The 19,356-nt window shown below is 42.5% G+C and overlaps 1 protein-coding gene and 1 long non-coding RNA gene across 5 annotated transcripts in view; one reads left to right on the top strand and one right to left on the bottom strand.

Annotated features, from left to right (window-relative positions):
* ZNF529 (zinc finger protein 529) overlaps positions 1 to 19,356 on the bottom strand; it is a 53,111-nt gene that overhangs the window by 27,757 nt on the left and 5,998 nt on the right. For 2 of the 4 annotated variants that reach the window (XM_011950605.1, XM_011950604.1), the window contains exon 2: positions 18,675 to 18,759. Coding sequence is in view for 2 of the 4 variants with exons in the window: in XM_011950603.1 (XP_011805993.1) it covers positions 163 to 176 (14 nt within the window). In the remaining 2 variants the exon portion in view is untranslated. Of the gene's footprint in view, positions 1 to 162; positions 223 to 970; positions 1,108 to 18,674; positions 18,760 to 19,356 lie in introns of those variants that run through there. The other 2 variants (XM_011950603.1, XM_011950601.1) reach the window with 2 other exon arrangements.
* LOC105517873 lies at positions 891 to 6,981 on the top strand. Its single transcript, XR_001002731.1, has 3 exons — positions 891 to 1,344; positions 2,636 to 2,715; positions 6,227 to 6,981. It is a non-coding gene; the product is annotated as an uncharacterized LOC105517873 (long non-coding RNA).

Here is a 19,356-nt window from a genome sequence, read left to right as displayed (position 1 = left end):
TGAATGATTTCAATTCACATAATCGGTATGTGAATATTCAATGAAAAGGAAATGGGCATTTGGAAAGTCACTGGAGGACAAGGGGACCCATCTCTACGGTCTTGTTGTTAAATGGGAAGGGAAGGCCAAAGGACAGGTAAATGAACAAAAAAATAAACTAACCTTGAGCTGGCCATTAGTACCAATGCTGTCTTCCACTTCAGGGGGCCTTCACTTGCAGAACTACATAACCAAGAGGGAGAAAGGACTCATGACATCCTGGACTGGTTAAATAAGAACACACTGTTCACCACCAGAAAAGCCCATCACACACAACAAACACACCCAGATCGAAGAGGGAAACTAGAATATTGTCGACTCCGCCCTGTATCCGAGAAAAAGGTACGACCAAGGCCTAGAGGTGTACTCTTTAAGTTCACAGCAGTTTCCAGGGGACACAGCTCAGGACATACTGTAGTTCTTTAATGTATAAATGGCCTCTAAATTCATGCAAGAGGAGTTATCCCAGGAATGAATACTACACCTATGCCTTCCCCTTTCCCAGGAAACTTCATTTATCTATCGTATCTATCTATCTATCAATCATATATCTATCTTCTACATATCTGTCTAATCTATCTATCTATCTATATGCGTATGTGTGTGTGTGTGTGTGTGTGTAAGACCTCACGAAGAGATTACATCACAAACATCCCAGAGTCGGAAAAATGACGCTTTACCCAAAACAAACTCCTACAGGCTCAAGGAAAAAAAAAAAGCTTCTACCCCGTTCATACTTATAGTTGGTCAGTCACAACAGTGCTGTCACACGATCACGTTACCATAGACCAGGGTCACACGATAGGCCCCGCCCCTACTCACCGTCCTATGAGCCCGATCAAAGAGCACCCACGGCACACACTACGGTCTCGTCACACACACACATACATACACACACCACAATGACGCCAAAACAAGCAACAGCACCAGCAACCATCGCCCGCAGCTCCCGCGTACAGAGGCCTGGGGCTCCCGGCTCCACGTGGACTGACCTCGCCTGGCAGCGCGGCGACACTTCACCGCAAGCTCCTCCCGCAGCCTGGCCCGAGTCAGGCTTAACTCAATAACCAAAACACCGGAAAGAGATGCAAAAGTCAAAGTTCATCCGCGGCCCCGGGGCCTGTGGGAAACGTAGTCCAACAACGAAAGCGCCCCGAAGCTCAAGCCGAGCCCGTTGGCCGCAGGAGCCACACCAGGCCACAGACTTCTGGAGTTTCCGGGTGCGTAGACCCTTGCCCTCGGCGGAGGCTGTAGCTGCGCGTCCTCCCGGCGCGGAAGAGGCGGCTGGTGGTCCCCGACGGCAAGGTGAGGTTGAGGCAGTAACCGGGAACCCAGGCTGGGAGGGCAGAATGAGGAACAGGAAGTTGGGGCGAGGGTGACCGTGAGGGAGGTGGGGGGCTGCGGAAGTCTAGGTGGCCCCTGCCTCACCTCTGGAAAGAACCGGAAGCCCGGGCTGCGGAGGGTGAAGGGAGTCCCGGACCGGCTGTACAGCCGAGGAGAAAACCCGGACCCCAAGCTAAGGGAGGCCGAAGAAGGAACTGGAGGGCCGGGCTGGGAAGGCCCTGAAGCGGGTACCGGCTTTAGGCTGGGGAGGGTCGAACGGAGAACTCGGAGCCTGAGTCGGGCGAGGTTTTGCTCTACTGTGGCTTCTAAATGTGGGGGCCTCAGGATGTGATCCGTGGTCGTGAACCGGAGGGTGACTTGGAGTTTTTGTCCGTTTTGCACTATGAGAAAGCCTCGGAATGGAATCTGGCAGGTAGCGGAGGCTCAGTGTGTGTGTGTCCGCCCTAGTGCGTGTTTTACACTGTTGACGAAAAGACTCAAAACTCTAAAGTATTTGAAGAGACTTATTTTGAGCTAAATATGAGTGACCAATGGCCGGTGGCACAGCCCTCAGAACATCTTGAGAATCTGTGCCCAGGGTGGTCGGGATTTATGTGGTTTTATACCTTTTAGGGCAACATGAGACACCAATAAAATACATGTAAAATGTATATTGATTCCCTCCGAAAAGGCGGGACAACTGGAAGGTGAGTGGCCTTCCAGGTCATAGATAGATTCAAAGATTATTTGATTGACAATGGGTTGAGAGTTATTGACGTAAGACTTAGGATAGCAGGTAGCAGGCTTCACACAGAAAAGAGTGTAAATGTTTCTTTTCATTCTTGGGGTCTTTTTTTTTTATCAGTAATTCCAAAATGGAGGAGGGTATAATGAGGCCTGTCCGACCAGCCCGCCCCCCGCCTTTCTATCATGACTTTACTAGTAGTTTTTCAGGTTAGGAATGCCCTGGCCAAGAGGAGGAGTCCATTCAGATGGTCTGGGGGTGCTTAGGATTTTATTTTTGGTTTACAACACTAGCAGCACCGGAAAGTTTGCTGGTGTCCTTTGCAGTCAGTTTCAAAGCAGAGACAGCCATAGTTCTGATTTGTGTCACTGTAACTGTCAGTTCCGGAATTCCATATTTCTCCTTTAGTTTACCCTAATGTCTGCGAGATTTCATGTGTAGTTCAGTTTTCTTTTTCTGAACAGCACTACATTGTGCAAATAGACCACAATTTGTGTGGTCATTTTTCTGTTGTTGAACATTTGGCAGGTTTTATACATTATGAATAAAGCTGGCACTTTTCCATTTCTCCTGGGCAGATATTTAGAAGAAAAGTTGCTGGGTAATTGGTAAGTTTATATTTAACTTTCCAAGAAGCTGGTAAGCCTTTTAAAATAATTAGTTGTGATTTGTGTGTGAGATTGTGTAACTGGAATAAGTAGTTTCTGAGTTTGCTTTGCTATGTTCGTATGGAATTATGAGATGGGCTCAACAGGGTTGTGAATGTCACGTAGGGTCCATAGGATTGTGGCTTAGTGGAGTAGGTGAGATCACAGGAAACAATGTGTCTGTACTAATTGTTGTTTATCATGGTTTTGTGTGTACATTCCATGATAACTGAAAATGGATCACTATGTAAGTGATGTTAATGACTGAAGAACTCTGTGTATGTGGTGTATGTCATTTTGCTTGCAGAATTATGATAGTTTCTAATAAGTAAAATAGCATAAGCATTGGAAACTAAGAGGTAAAATTATAAGTTCTAGATGACAGGGTTGTAATAACTGGAAACATCATACAAACTAAATCCAATATGTTGAAATGAGGAGGACTCCATATGTAGCACAGAAGAAAAATACTTTCATCCCTACCACTTTCTTTTTTTTTTTTGAGACAGAGTCTTGCTCTGCCACCCAGGCTGGAGTACAGTGGCCGGGTCTCAGCTCACTGCAAGCTCCGCCTCCTGGGTTTATGCCATTCTCCTGCCTCAGCCTCCCAAGCAGCTGGGACTACAGGCGCCCGCCACGTCGCCTGGCTAGTTTTTTGTATTTTTTAGTAGAGATGGGGTTTCACCATGTAGCCAGGATGGTCTCGATCTCCTGACCTCGTGATCTGCCCATCTCGGCCTCCCAAAGTGCTGGGATTACAGGCTTGAGCCACCGCGCCCGGCCATCCCTACCACTTTCAACAGTTATATAGATTTGAGGTTCCCTCCCACACACCCCCAACTCCCCACCCCCTGCTTGCCCCTGGATGAAATTGGGAATGATTAAATGCCCTCCTAAATCACTCTAAGCCAAGTAAAAGTACTTGAAATACTAAAAATCACAAGTTCAGCCTTGTAGTAATTAAAAGTCATTTTCTGATTAAAATGTTTACTGTGAAAATCAAATTTCAAACTTCATTTAAAAGAAAAATTTCTTTAAACTATCTGGAGCCTACAGTGTAATTACTTTCTTCTCTACTTCCCCAACCTGTATTACTAAATAGTTACTATCTAGCATAATGATTGATTTTTAATAGTAAATGTTTATTAGTTAACTAGGCAGGTTTAACCAAGTTGTAGAAACTCTAAGAGGTTTCACATTTTTTTTTGTTTTTCTTTTCTTTTTTTGAGACGGAGTCTCACTCTGTCACCCAGGTGGGAGGGCAATGGTGTCATCTCTGCTAACTGCCTCCCGGGTTCAAGCGATTATCCTGCCTCAGCCTCCCGAGCAGCTGGGATTACAGGCGCTCGCCACCACGCTTAATTTTTGTATTTTTAGTAGAGACAGGGTTTCACCATGTTGGCCAGGCTGGTCTCCAACTGCTGACCTCTTAATCCGCCCACCTCAGATTCCAAAGTGCTGGGATTACAGGCATGAGCCACCGCACCCAGCCTCATGTGGCTTCTTTTGCCTCCCTTCTCTCTGTGTTGTTCACATTTAAAAAAAAGAATCCAAAACAGCAAGGGTCCTTTTCTGCAAATTATAAAAGCTATGGCTGAGAAGGTTTCTTCTCTCCTTTCTGAAATAGTCTTTCCCCCAGGATATCTGAGCATTTGCCTACCATGAAACTTCCATGAGATAGGATTCTGTGGGGAAAAGAGAGATCAGACTGTTACTGTGTCTATGTAGAAAGAAGTAGACATAAGAGACTCTATTTTGTTCTGTACTAAGAGAAATTCTGCCTTGAGATGCTGTTAATCTGTAACCCTAGCTCCAATCCTGTGCTTGCAGAAACACGTGCTGTGCTGACTCAAGGTTTAATGGATTTAGGGCTGTGCAGGATGTGCTTTGTTAAAAAAGTGCTTGAAGGCAGTATGCTTGTTAGAAGTCATGGCCATTCTCTAATCTCAAGTACCCAGGGACACAATACACTGCGGAAAGTACCCAGGGACACAATACACTGCTGAAGGCCACAGGGACCTCTGCCTAGGAAAGCCAGGTATTGTCCAAGGTTTCTCCCCATGTGATAGCCTGAGATACGGCCTCCTGGGAAGGGGAAGACCTGACCGTCCCCCAGCCTGACACCCTTAAAGGGTCTGTGCTGAGGAGGATTAGTAAAAGAGGAAGGCCTCTTTGCAGTTGAGATAAGAGGAAGGCATCTGTCTCCTGCTCCTCCCTGGGAATACAGTGTCTAGGTGTAAAACCCGATTGTACGTTCTATTTACTGAGACAGGAGAAAACCGCCTTAGGGCTGGAGGTGAGACATGCTAGCGGCAATACTGCTCTTTATTGCACCAAGATGTTTGTGTATGGGCACATCAAAGCACAGCACCTTTTCTTAAACTTACTTATGACACAGAGACCTTTGTTCACATGTTTTCCTGGCTGACCTTCTCCCCACTATTACCCTATTGTCCTGCCACATTCCCCTCTCCGAGATGGTAGAGAATGATCAATAAAAATACTGAGGGAACTCAGAGACCAGTGCCGGCTTGGGGCGTGGGTCTTCTGTATGCTGAGTGCCGGTCCCCTGGGCCCACTTTTCTTTCTCTATACTTAGTCTCTGTGTCTTATTTCTTTTCTCAGTCTCTCATTCCACCTGATGAGAAACGCCCACAGGTGTGGAGGGGCAGTCCACCCCTTCAGGATTCCCCATTTTCTTTTATTCCAGTCAGATAACCATGTTGCCTTCTCCAAGTTTCCCTTCTAACTGTAACTACTGTTCACTTAACAATTGGGTATTTCAGCTGGGTGCGGTGGCTCACGCCTGTAATCCCAATACTTTGGGAGGCCAAAGTGGAGAGATAATGAGGTCAGGAGTTCGAGATCAGCCTGGCCAACGCAGTGAAACCCTGTCTCTACTAAAAATACAAAAATTAGCCAGGCGTGGTGGCATGCACCTGTAGTCCCAGCTACTCAGGAGGCTGAGGCAGGAGAATTGCTTGAACCCGGGAGGTGGAGGTTGCAGTGAGCCAAGATCGCGCCATTGCACTCCATCCTGGGTGACAAAGCAAGACTCCGTCTCAAAAATGATAATAATAATAATAATAATTGGATATATCACTCAGCACTCCTTTCACTCCCATAAACAGAAACATATTCCCTTGAATTATATTACTTTCACAAACCTTTTTTATACAGATAGTGATTTGATGTCTAGATAGTGAGTACTCAGGAGAGCCCATACAAGGGAAAACCTCATCATGTCCACAAATCTCAGTTTACTAGTGAGTGATTCTTTTTCTTTTCTTTTTAATTTTTTTTTTGAGACAAGGTCTCTCTGTCACTGAGGAGGGGGGCAGTGGCGCAATCTTGGCTCACTGCAGCCTGAACCTCTCAGGCTCAAGTGATTCTCCCATTGCAGTCTCCTGAGTAGCTGGGACCACAAGCACCCACCACCATACCTGGCTAATTTTTGAATTTTGTATTTTAGGTGGAGACACGGTTTCGCCACCTTGCCCGGGCTGGTCTCAAAACTCCTGAGTTCAAGCAACCCGCCCTCCTTAGCCTCCCAAAGTGCTAGGATTACAGGTGTGAACCACCACGCCCGGCCCTACTTTGTATCTAAGTAGAATGGGTAGATCACATTATTATTAACAGCATATGGGAAGAGGGAGGTCCTCCCATGTTACATTGTTCTCCTTGCCCCTTCTGGTCATGTTGCACCACTCTTTCCCTTCTAGTCATATCCCAGGGGGCCTTGTCCCATTTATACAGCTCCATTCTACTCCCATCCCACCAGAGGCATGGGAGTAGTCTGATTGGAAGATCAGATAGAAGAGTGTACTCTCTTTTTTTTTTGAGATGGAGTCACCCAGGCTGGAATGCAGTGGCATGGTCATGGCTCACTGGAGTCTCAAACTCCTGGGCCCAAGCGATCCTCCCACTCAGCCTCCTGAGTAGCTGGGACTACAGGCACATGCAACCACATGCAGCTATTTAAAAAAAAATTTTCTGTTCCTTAGTTTGGTCTCAAACTCCTGGGCTCAAGTGATCCTCCTGCCTTGGGCTCGCAAAGTGCTTAGGATTACAGGCATGAGTCACCATGCTCAGCCAAAGTCTACTCTTTATGTTCAGGAAAGCACTGGAGAAGAAAGAGGACAAGAGAAACAGATCCGTGGTGACAGGAACCTAGGAATAGAGTAGCCCTTCAGTCTTGGTGGAAAAATAAATGGTATTCTAAGCCTTTGGACGCTAATTTCAGTACCACCCACTCTTTTTCTCTTGTTCATTCCTCCCTTAGATTTTTTATAAAATGAAGAACTCAATCCATTTTTTTTTTCTGTCATTAAAGTGAGGAGCAAGAATAAAGGGTGTGGGGGAGTTTTTTTTTTTTTTTTTGAGACAGAGTCTCACTCTGTTGCCCAGGCTGTAGTGCATTGGCGTGATCTCGGCTCAGTGCAACCTCACCATCCCAGGTTCAAGTGATCATCCTGCCTCAGCCTCCCAAGTAGCTGGGACTACAGGTGTGCACCACCACACCCAGCTAATTTTTTGTATTTTTAGTATAGACAAGGTTTCACCATGTTGGACAGGATGTTCTTGATCTCTTGACCTTGTGATCCCCCTGCCTCAGTCTCCCAAAGTGCTGGGATTACAGGCATGAGCCACCATGCCCGGCTGGGGGAGATTTTGTTTGTTTGTTTGTTTGAGATGAAGTCTTGCTCTGTCACCCAGGCTGGAGTACAGTGGTGCAATCTCGGCTCACTGCAACCTCTGCCTCCTGGGTTCAAGCGATTCTCCTACCTCAGCCTCTGTAGTATCTGGGATTACTGGCAAGCGTGCCACCACACCTGGCTGATTTTTATATTTTTAGTAGAGATGGTTTCACCATTTGGCCAGGCTGGTCTCAAACTCCTGACTTCAAGTGATCTGCCAGCCATGGCCTCCCAAAGTGATGGGAATATAGGCGTGAGCCACCACACCCAGTCACATGTAGTATTAGGTTGGGTATTTGCGGCTGGACACAGTGGCTCACGCCTGTAATCCCAACACTTTGGGAGGCCAAGGCAGGTGGATCCCCTAAGGTCAGGAGTTCGAGACCAGCCTGACCAACATAGCAAAACCCTCTCTCTACTAAAAATTAGCCGGGCATGGTGGTGGGCGCCTGTAATCCCAGCTACTCGGGAGGCTGAGGCAAAGAATTGCTTGAACCCAGGAGGCGGAGGTTGCAGTGAGCTGAGATTGCGCCATTGCACTCCAGCCTGGGAGACAGAGTGAGACTCGCGAGACTCCGTCTCAAAAAAAAAAAAAAAAAGAAATTCTAAGCTGAGAAAGCTATTTAAAATCGGTCAAGAGAAAGATATACATTAGTATAAGAAAGTTGGCATGGCTATAGTAATATCAGATAATAGCCCTCAAAACAATGTATATTGCAGGAGATAGGTAACAATCATAAAAGAGCAGGTCATTAGGAATTTGCATATACATTTGTCACTTAACTACAGGGATACATTCTGAGAAATGTGTCATTAGGTGATTGCATCATGCAAGCATCGTAGAGCACACTAACACAAACAGAAATGGGGTAGCCTACTACATACCTAGGTTATATGGTATAGCGTATTGCTCCTAGGCTACAAACCTGTATAGCATATTACTGTATTGAATGCTGTAGGCATTTATAACACAGTGGTATTTGTGTATCTAAACATAGAAAAGGTACAGTAAAAATACTGCATAAATTATTAAAAAATGGCACACCTGTACAAGATATTTGCCATGAATGGAGCTTGCAGGACTGAAGCTCTGGGTGCGTCACTGAATGAGTTGATGAGTTGTGTGAGTATGCTAAGGACTAGGACATTACTGTATACTACTGTAGACTTTACAAGCAGTACACTTAGGCATCACTAAATTTATTTTTTAAAGTTTTCTTCAATAATAAATTAACCTTAGCTTCCTGTGATATTTTTACATTATAAACTTACTATTTTTTATCTTTCTGAATTGTAATAACACTTCACTTAAAACACAGACACATTATATAGGAACACAAAAATATTTATGTCCTTACTCTATAGGCTTTTTTCTATTTAAAAAATTTTTTATTTTAAAAATGTTTGTTACTTTTTAAACTTTCTTGTTAAAAACAAAGACACACACACTTTAGCCTGGGCCTACACAGGGTCCAGAGTATCAGTATCACTGTCTTTTACCTCCACATCTTGTCCCACTGAAATGTCGGTCTTCAGGGTTAATAATATGCATGGAGCTGTCATCTCCTATGAAAACAATGCCTTCTTCTGGATACCTCCTGAAGGATTTGCCTGAGGCAGGTTTTTTGTTTGTTTGTTTGAGACAGAGTCTAGCTCTGTTGCCAAGGCTGGGGTGCAGTGGCACAATCTCACCTCCGCCTCCCAGGTTCACAGCATTCTCCTGCCTCAACCTCCCAAGTAGCTGGGACTACAGGCGCCCACCACACCCGACTAATTTTTTGTATTTTTAGTAGAGACAGGGTTTTACCGTGTTAGCCAGGAAGGTCTCAATCTCCTGACCTCATGATCCACCAGCCTCCGCCTCCCAAAGTGCTGGGATTACAGGTGTGAGCCACCACGCCCAGCCACCTGAAGCTGTTTTACAGTTACCTTTTTTTTTTTTAAATAAGTAGAAGGATGGAGTACAGTCTAAAATAATAATACTAATAGTACAATAAATACATAGACTAGTAACGTAATCATTTATTATTATCACCTATTACATACTATACATAATTGCATGTACTATACTTTTATACAACTGGAAGCACAGTAGGTTTATTTACACCAGCCTCACCACAAACACCTGAGTGATATGTTGCACGACAACATCCACAAGTGATAGGAATTTTTCAGCTCCACTGTAATTTATGGGACCACCATTGTATGTATCCATCATTGACTAAAATATTGTTACCTGGCACATGGCTGTATGTGTTCATCAGGAATATGTACACTGGTATGAACCTATAATGAGAGTGTTAAATTTCATGAAGCAAAAACTAACAGAACAAAAGAAATAAACAGATCCACAAGCATAATTGGAAATCCACAATTATATCTCAGTAATTGATAGCATTTGTAGGCAAGAAACTTAGTAGTATATATAATCAGCTCTTCATATATGCACATTGAACCAATGGCAATGCACAAATACTCAGAAAAAAACGACAGTAAAAATACAAATTTTAAAATACAGTATAACGTTTATATAGCATTTACATTGTATTAGGTATTATAAAAAATCTAGAGATGGTTTAAAGTATACAGAAGGATGTGCATAGGTTATATGCAAATTGTACACCATTTTATGTAACAAATTTGAGCATCTGCAGGTTTTGGTATCCACAAGGTGTCCTGGAACCAGTCCCCTGTGGATAGCAAGGGACAACTGTACAGAAGATGCGAACCAAACCAGTCCACATGACCTAATTGTTGGTTTACAGAACACTATACCCACAATTGAAAAATTGTACATTCTTTTCATGTACATGAACAATCCCCACGATAGACCATAGGCTGGACCATAAGTCACAATAAACTTCAAAAGATTGCCACGTTACAGGGAATGTGCGTTAGAAACCAGTAATAAGAAACCTATACTGGCTGGGTGCGGTGGCTCACACCTGTAATCCCAGTACTTTGGGAGGCTGAGGTGGGCGGATCACGAGGTCAGGAGATCAAGACCATCCTGGCTAACATGGTGAAACCCCGTCTCTACTGAAATAATACAAAAAGTTAGCCGGGCGTGGTGGCAGGCGCCTGTAGTCCCAGCTACTTGGGAGGCTGAGGCAGGAGAATGGCGTGAACCCGGGAGGCAGAGCTTGCAGTGAGCCGAGATTGTGCCACTGCACTCCAGCCTAGGCGACAGAGCGAGACTCTGTCTCAAGAAAAAAAAAAAAAGAAACCTATACAATCCCTCAATCCCTCAATTACATGGAAATTAAATAACACACTTCTAAATCTGCAGATCATTGAATAAATAAGGGGAAAATATTTTGAACTATGAAATTTGACAGCATGTCAAAATTGGAAGGATACAGCTAAAGCAGTGTTGAGAGGAATGTTAAGTACTTAAATTAAAAAAAGAAATTCATAGCAGCATTATTCACAATAGCCAAGAAATAGGTACAACCCACATGTCCATCAGTGGATGAGTGTATAAACAAAATGTGATAATATGATTTGGATATTTGTTCTCTCAAAATCTCATGTGGACATGTGACCCCCAATGTTAGAGGTGGCGCCTAGTGGGAGGTGTTGGATTATAGGGGTGGATCTCATGAATGGCTTGGTGTCCTCCCCATGGATATGAGTTCACCCTATAGCTAGTTGTTTAAAAGAGCCTGGCACCTCCTCCCTCTCCCTTTTGTTTCCTCTTGCCATGTGACATGCTAGCTCTCCCTTTGCCCTCTGCCATTTTTATAAGCTTCCTGAGGCCTCACCAGAAGCAGATGCTGGCACTATGCTTCTTGTACAGCCTGTAGAACCATAAGCTAAATAAACCATTTTTCTTTATAAATTACCCAGCCTCAGGTATTCCTTTAGCAGCATAAAACATATATGTGGCATACACATACAATGCAGTATTATTCCGCCTTGGAAGGAAATTTTGACATATGCTACAATGTGGCTGAACCATGAGGATATTGTTCTAACAAGCCAATCACAAAAAGATAATGACTGGTCTCCCACTTTTTGGCTATTAACGCTATAATGAGAGAGTCTGTAGGTTTCTTGTGGTGGTTGCCAGGGGCTGGAGGCAGGGGGAAAAGGGTAGTTATTATTTGTTGGATGTAGTTTCACATTTAGAGGATGAAAAAGTTGTGGATATTGGTTGTACAAAAATGGGAATATACTTAATGCTACTGAGGTGTACACTCCAAAATAGTTAAGATGGTAAATTTTATGTTACATGTATACTTTGCCACAACTTTTAAAAATGAAGAAAGGCTTAAAGAAACTAGAAAAAGAATAACAAACATGCTATATGCTAAACCCAAAGTCGAAAAAAAGAAATAAAGATGGGCATAAATCAATTAAGTAGAAATAGAAAGCAGACCATTAAGAAAATGAACAAAACAAAAAGTTGTTTATTTGAAGGTATTTAAAAAATTGATAAATTCCTAGTAAGCATAATTAATAAAATAAAACACAAATTACCCATGTCAGGAATAAAAATGAAGATGCCACTACAGATCCTACAGATAGTAAAATGATATGCCAATAATTATGACCAATTTTATGCCAATAACTTTGACATCTTAGATGAAATTCATCCATTCCTTTAAAAGCACAGCTTCTCAAAACTCTTGACTCAAGATGAAATAGAAAAACAGAAAGTCTGTATCTAATTTTTTTTTTTTTTTTTTGAGACAGGGTCTTACTCTGTCACCCAGACTGGAGTTCATCCAGACTGGAGTCCAGTGGCATGATCATGACTCACTACTAGTATCAAGTGATTGTCCTGTCTCAGCTTCCCAAGTAGCTGGGACTACAGGTAGGCACCACTATGGCCAACTAATTAAAAAAAAAAATTTAGAGACAGGGTCTCACTTTGTTGTGCAGGCTGGTCTTGAACTCCTGGGCTCAAGAAATCCTCCCACCTTGGCCTCCCAAAGTGCTGAGATTTCAGGCATGTGCCACGAAACGTGGCCTAAAATTTTAATTTTTAAGAAGTAAAAATCCCTACATACAGAACCAGCTTCAGCTCCACTGAAACCCCTGCAACTCAGCCAAAAGTAAATGTAACATAGTTTTGAACACTCTCTCAATCCAGGGCACATGAAAAACCCTTAAAAACAAAAACAAAGCATACCTCTGCCCCACCGAGATGAGCTCAAAAATTACAAACAACAAGGAAATAACCATCACAGGCGGGTCAGCAGACTAAATAAATAATAAAGTTGGCATCTATTAAGAACTGCATATTATATGACAATATGAAAGAATATTAAATGTTTTAAATGGAAAAAACTCAGAATGAAAGCACAATACCTAAAAAGAATCAATAGATTTAAAAAATAACCAAAGAGAATTTCTAGAAATAAAAAAGATCTTAAGTATAAAGAACATAACAAGCACAGCTCAAAATTAATGAACTTAAAGATATATCTGAAGAGATTACCTATAATGCAGCACAGAGATAAAAAGTGAAAGACAGATGAGAAACTAAGAGACATGGAAGAAAATAAAAGGGCCCCAAGACACATCTAATGAATGTCATAAATGGAGAAAAAGGAGGAGGAGCATCAGAAGAAAAAGCGTTTTAGAACTTTTCATAAAGTCAATTTTAAGATGAGGAATCAAAATGAGTGTCAAGTAGGATAATGAAAGCCGATCTAACACCTAGACACATCACAGTGATAATGCAGAACAGAAATCTTGAAAAGAAGGGAGGCAAGGAAAGAAAAGAAAAACAGAAAAGACATGCTACCTAAAAGGAAAGATGATTGCACACAGATGTCAGAAGACAGGAGAATAATACCTTCGAAGTGATAGAGGAAAAGTAGCAATTAAGAGTAGGGCAAAATAAAGACATTTTCAGACAAAGGTTTTTTTCATAGACTCACTGGAAGAATTTCTAAAGGATTTGAATCAGCAAAAAGAAAAACTCAAAAGACAGAATGAGATAAAATTTTAAATGATGAGCAAGGAAATTGGTGAGTATGTTGGGGATTCTGTTTACCAAGTAATGATGATTACTTTTTATGGAATTTCAAAACAAATTAGATCAAAAGCACCAGACAAAAATAGAAAGAGGCGGGATGCGGTAGTTCACACCTGTAATCCCAGCACTTTGGGAGGCTAAGATGGGCAGATCACTTGATGTCAGGAGTTGGAGACCAGCCTGGCCAACATGCTGAAACCCCATCTTCACTAAAAATACAAAAATCAGCCAGGTGGGCCGGGTGTGGTGGCTTACGCCTGTAATCCCAGCACTTTGGGAGGCTGAGGTGGATGGATCACCTGAGGTCAGGAGTTTGAGACCAGTCTGGCCAACATGGTGAAACCCTGTCTCTACTAATAACACAAAAATTAGCCACAGTCATGGTGGCGTGCACCTGTAATCCCAGCTACTCAGGAGGCTGAGGAAGGATAATCACTTGAACCCAGGAGGCGGAGATTGCAGTGAGCCGAGATCGTGCCACTGTACTCCAGCTTGGGCACCAAAAGTGAAACTCCATCTCAAAAAAAAAAAAAAAATCAGCTGGGTGTGGTAGCACGCACCTGTCATCCCAGCTACTCAGGAGGCTAAGGCAAGAGAATCACTTGAACCCAGGAGGTGGAGGTTGCAGTGAACTGAGATCGCCCCACTGCACTCCACCCTGGGTGACAGAGGGAGACTCTGTCTCGAAAAAGAAGAAAGAAAGAAAAAGAGAGAGAGAGAAAGAGAAAGAACCTAAAGCATTCTAAGGTCTTTTTTACTGCTCAAGAAGGAGATACCAATTAGTCATTAAGTCAAAGATGCAAGGTTAAGAGTAACTTCCAATAATAAAGCAATACAATATCTTATTTTTAATCCAGTGCAGGGGAAAGGAGAATAAAGAACACTTAATTGATCTCATAAAAATCAAAGCATAAAAGAAGCAGCAAGTATAAGCCTGATTAAAAAGAAAGTGAAGAAGGAGATGGGTCATTGAACTAAGGGGAGGCCTGGTTACAGCTCTTGGAAGATGAAGTCTGACCAGAACAGCACGTAAGTCAATCATGTTGCTGTGGCCAAAGTGCATGGTCCTTGCCTCTCTGAGTTTGTGGTGGAGAGAAACAACAAACCTAATATTAAACGAGAAGGAAAGAATTAAAGACTCAGGTCTATCAGTTTCCACTCCCTGCCCTCCCATTACTTCCAGTTTAAAGGTTTACAGGGGCTCATGGATGAGTGGGAAGTTTTTGCGAAGTTTGATATAGAAATGAGCTGCCTCTTGACCAGCAGAGCACCCCAGATTCATCCTCATGTGGAGTAACTGAGCTGCAGGGCAGTCAGTGTTCCAGAACTCTGTGCTCAGACAGATCTAAGCTACAATCCCCACCTGCACTGTTTTTAGTTGTGTATATCCCTTAATGTTACTGAGCCTCATTCTCTTCTGATGAAAAATGAAGACAGGCATTTCTGCTCTACCCATCTCATCTGTAAATGAAGGGAGTAAGTTTTTATGAAATGAGACAAAGTATATTCAGTGTCAGTGTAGTCAATAAATTAGTGTCTTTCTACCTGTTTCTCACAAAACTGAAATAAAAGCTGAAAAATTGCTTTGTGCACTATGCATACAAAAGAGATTACTATGAATTTTTCTAAGTGATTAGCTCATGACTCCTTTCCATACTCCTCAGCAGTGGCAACGTTGGGAGGCTGGATTTTGGTGGGATGGAAGGTAATGAGGAGACTCTGGTGTCTGGCCACCTCCAGGACTGAATGTGATGGTTAACGATACTTAACATCACCACACAGCTCATTCCTAGCTGGCTCAGTAACTATGGATCTCTAAGCAACATCTTAACATTTATGTTTACATCTTCTAAGCTACGTATGTCCTGTTCCTTGATTTACTTGCCACATTGATTATTTAAGGGGTTCCAACTGTGGATCATGAGGCAGAAGAGGTGAACGAGGGCAGGCAAAGACAGGAGTGTCCAGTGTGGAACACAAAATCCCATTATGACTATAAAACATTATATGCTCTTTATTACATTTTAACTTCAAATTACATTTTAACTTCAAAAATTGTTGACTCCATTTTCCATTTCCTTGTAATATGTATTGAGCTTTTCAGTCCTGTTTTGTCATCATGCAAACAAGTAAAATTCTTAAGGATGCAGACCCACCTAATAGTAGTAAAAAGGAATCTTTTAAAAATATGGAGATGTGTTCTCCCTATGGAGCTACAGGGGAAAAGACACCACTCTGTGTCATAAAATCCATTTAAAAGAACCTGATATGATAAACTATTGAATTGAGAACACTCAGTGAATATCAGCGTTACTCTCCTGGTCAGTAGACAGATAACTCTGATCATCCTGAGCTATTTTCCTGTCTATAATTTGCTTATTTGTATTATTTGTGCAAAGGAGTCTTTAAGACCTCATATTTCAATAGTAATCCTAAATCCTGTTGTTTATGTCATAATTCGCTGCCCTGATAATGCTTAAACTCATCTCTGTTTTTCTAGAAGACATAAATATGTATACGGTTTCTATGTTAAGGAAAAAGAGGAGTTTGCAGATTCTGTTTACTCCTATCATGCATAAAAGTATAATAAAATCCCATGACCGGCTGGGCGTGGTGGCTCACGCCTGTAATCCCAACACTTTGGGAGGCCGAGGCAGGTGGATCACTTGAGGTCAGGAGTTTGAGACCAGCCTGGCCAACATGGTAAAACCCCATCTCTACTAAAAATACAAAAATTAGCCAGGCGTGGTGGCAAGCGCCTGTAATGCCAGCTACTCAGGAGGCTGACGCAGGAGAATCGCTTGAACCCAGGAGGTGGAGGTTGCAGTGAGCCAAGATCACGCCACTGCACTCCAGCCTGGGTGTCAGAGCAAGACTCCATCTCAGGAAAAAAAAAAAAATCCCATGACCTTCTTAACCATTAGGGAAATGCACAAGAAAACAGTAATGAGATACTATGAATACTTTACACCTACTACGATGGCTATAATTTTTTTAAAGTGTTGTCAAGGATGTTGAGAAATAAAAACTCTTTTACCCTGCTAGTGGGAATGTAAAATGGTCCAGTTGCTGTGAAAATCAATCTGGCAGTTCCTGAAATGGTTAAACATCATGTTAGCATATAATCTCCAATTCTACTCCTCAGGTCTACCTGACAGAAATGAAAACATTTCCACACTAAAACAGGCACATGAATCTTCACAGCAGCATTATTCACAGTAGCCAAAAAATGGAAACATCCTAAGCATCCGTCAGCTGATGAATGTGTAAGCAAGATGTCATACCTTTTCCATATCTTAGAATATTATTCAGTCATAAAAAGAAAGTAATAATGATACACGTTACGTGGATGAACTTTCAAAACATTATGGTAAGTTAAAGAAGCTAGTCATGAAGGATTTACATACTGCATGACTCCATTTATATGAAATGTCCAGAACAGGAAAATCTGTCAAGAAAAAGCACGTTAACAGTTGCCTAGGGCTGGAGGGCATGGGGGTTTGGAAGTGATAGCAAAGGGGAGCTGGATTTCTTTGGGAGATAAATACGATCTAAAATTGTGGTGATGCTTGAGCCCAGGAGTTTGAGACCAGACTTGTCAACATGGTGAAACCCTTTCTCTACTAAAAATACAAAAATTAGCCAGGTGTGGTGGCGTGTGCCTGTAATCCCAGCTACTTGGGAGGCTGAGGCAGGAGAATCACTTGAACCCAGGAGGAGGAAGTTGCAGTGAGCCAAGATCATGCCACTGCACTGGGCGAAAGAGCAAGACTCTGTCTCAAAATAAAATAAAATTGTGAGGATGAATGTATTACTCTGTGAATATACAAAAACCATTGAATTGTACAGTTTAAATGGGTGAATTGTATGTGAATTATGGCTCAATAAAGTGGTTTTAACATGTTTTATGCCTTAAGGGATTACTAGTTTAGTATATGACCTCCGGTAGTAGTTTAATGAAATTCCGAGGGAGATCTCTTGAGCTTGATTCACAGCGTTGTTTTACCCTCCTAGCGTCCACTCCCTGCCGTCTTTGCATAGGAGAACCACAGTCCTGTATTCAAAGGTAAAAGTGGATAAGTACCTCATGATTTGAGGGTGGGTATGATGGAAAGAGTTGTCATTCACTTGGTCTGCCCTGTCCTCTAAGTGTATGTTTGCTCCCCACACCTCTGTCATCCTTGGTCTGAAGTGAGTGCTCTTCCACCTCAGGAACATACTGATGACCCCCAGCACTGTGAAAATCAGAACAGTGAATGGCAGGATTCAAAAGGGCCATGACAAATATGAGGGAAATGGAAAAGGAGAATGCAATCTATTGTGGATCAAACCTAACAGACAATGGCAGCAAGAAGTGGGGAGAGAAGAGAAACTTTCTCTGGAGTCTTGCCTATTCTGTGCTTCCAACAATATGTCCCTTCCCCATACCTTGCCCAATGCATCTCTTCATCTATATACTTTGTAATATCCTTTATATTAAACCAGCAAACATAAGTGTTTCCTTGAGTTCTTTGAGCCACTTCAGCAAATTAATTGAACCCAAAAAGGAAGTTGTGAGAACCCCATCTTTTTTTTCTTTTTTTTTTTTTAAGACAGGATCACGCTTTGTTGCCCAGGCTGGAGTGCAATGGCACAGATCACTGCTCACTGTAACCTTGAATTCCTGGACTCAAGTGATCCTTTCACCCTAGCCTCCCAAGTAGCTAGGACTACACAAACTTGTATCTCCATGCCCAGCTAATTTTACTTTCTATTTTCTTGAGACTGGTTGCCCAGACTGGTCTTGAACTCTTGGCCTCAAGTGATCCTCCAGCCATGAGCCACTGTAAATGTCTGGGAACGCCAACTTGAAGCCCGGTTGGTCAGAAGTTCTAGAGGCCCAGACTTGCAACTGGTGTCTGAAGAGATGGCAGTCTTAGGGACTGAGCCCTCAGCCTGAGGGATCTGATGCTATTTCCAGGCAGATAGTGTCAGAATTAAATTGGAGGATACGCAGTTGGTGTCTGCTGCAGAACTGATTGCTTGCTTGCTTGCTGATAGGGGAAATCCCCACATATCTGGGGGTCACTGAAGTCTTTGGTGTTGATGCTTACTGTGTTGTTTTCCTGTGAGAGCAGAGCAGAAAAGCAAGGAAATGTTTTCCTCTGGTCTGTTTTCCAGACCAGTCTTTACAGAAATGCACACAGAGCTTCAAACAACACTGTACTTATACAACCCTAAAAGTTAGTAAGTACCTCTTTCAGTTCTGCTCCAAGCACTTCAATGATTTCAGCCTTACTGTAGTCCTGGCCTTGATTTTTAACATCTATCTCTCAGCAACTGGCAAAAAAAAAAAAAAAAAAAAAAAGACAAAAAATATCAGTGAAGATATATGGATTAGCAACCAACTTGATAAAATTAATATTTTGCAAAATAATGCACCCAACAACTGTAAAATACATGTGCTTTTCAAGTGCACATGGTATATTCAAGACAGATCACATGTTAGGCCATAAGAAAAGCATCCGTGAATTTCAAAGGATGAAAATCGTACATAATGTGTTCTTTGGTGAAATGAAATTAGGAATCACTGACAATGAAGTACCTAGAAAACACACAAATGTTTGGAAATTAAACACACTTCTACATAATCCATAGGTTAAAGAAGAAATCAGTGGGAAAAAGAAAATAGTTTGAACTAACTGATAGTGAAAATACACCATATAAAAATTTGTGGGGCTAGGCATGGTGGCTCATACCTATAATCCCAGCACTTTGAGAAGCCAAGGCAGGTGGATCACCTGAGCTCAGGAGTTTCAGACCAGCCTAGGCAACAGGGTGAAACCTCATCTCTACAAAAAATACAAAAATTAACAGGATGCGATGGCATGCAATCACGTGCTGTGGTCTCAGCTACGTGGGAGGCTGAGGCAGGAG

Source organism: Colobus angolensis, unplaced genomic scaffold (genome assembly GCF_000951035.1).
Source record: "Colobus angolensis palliatus isolate OR3802 unplaced genomic scaffold, Cang.pa_1.0 Scaffold31, whole genome shotgun sequence".
NCBI lineage: Eukaryota > Metazoa > Chordata > Mammalia > Primates > Cercopithecidae > Colobus > Colobus angolensis.
This window is presented reverse-complemented; position numbering and strand designations above follow the sequence as displayed.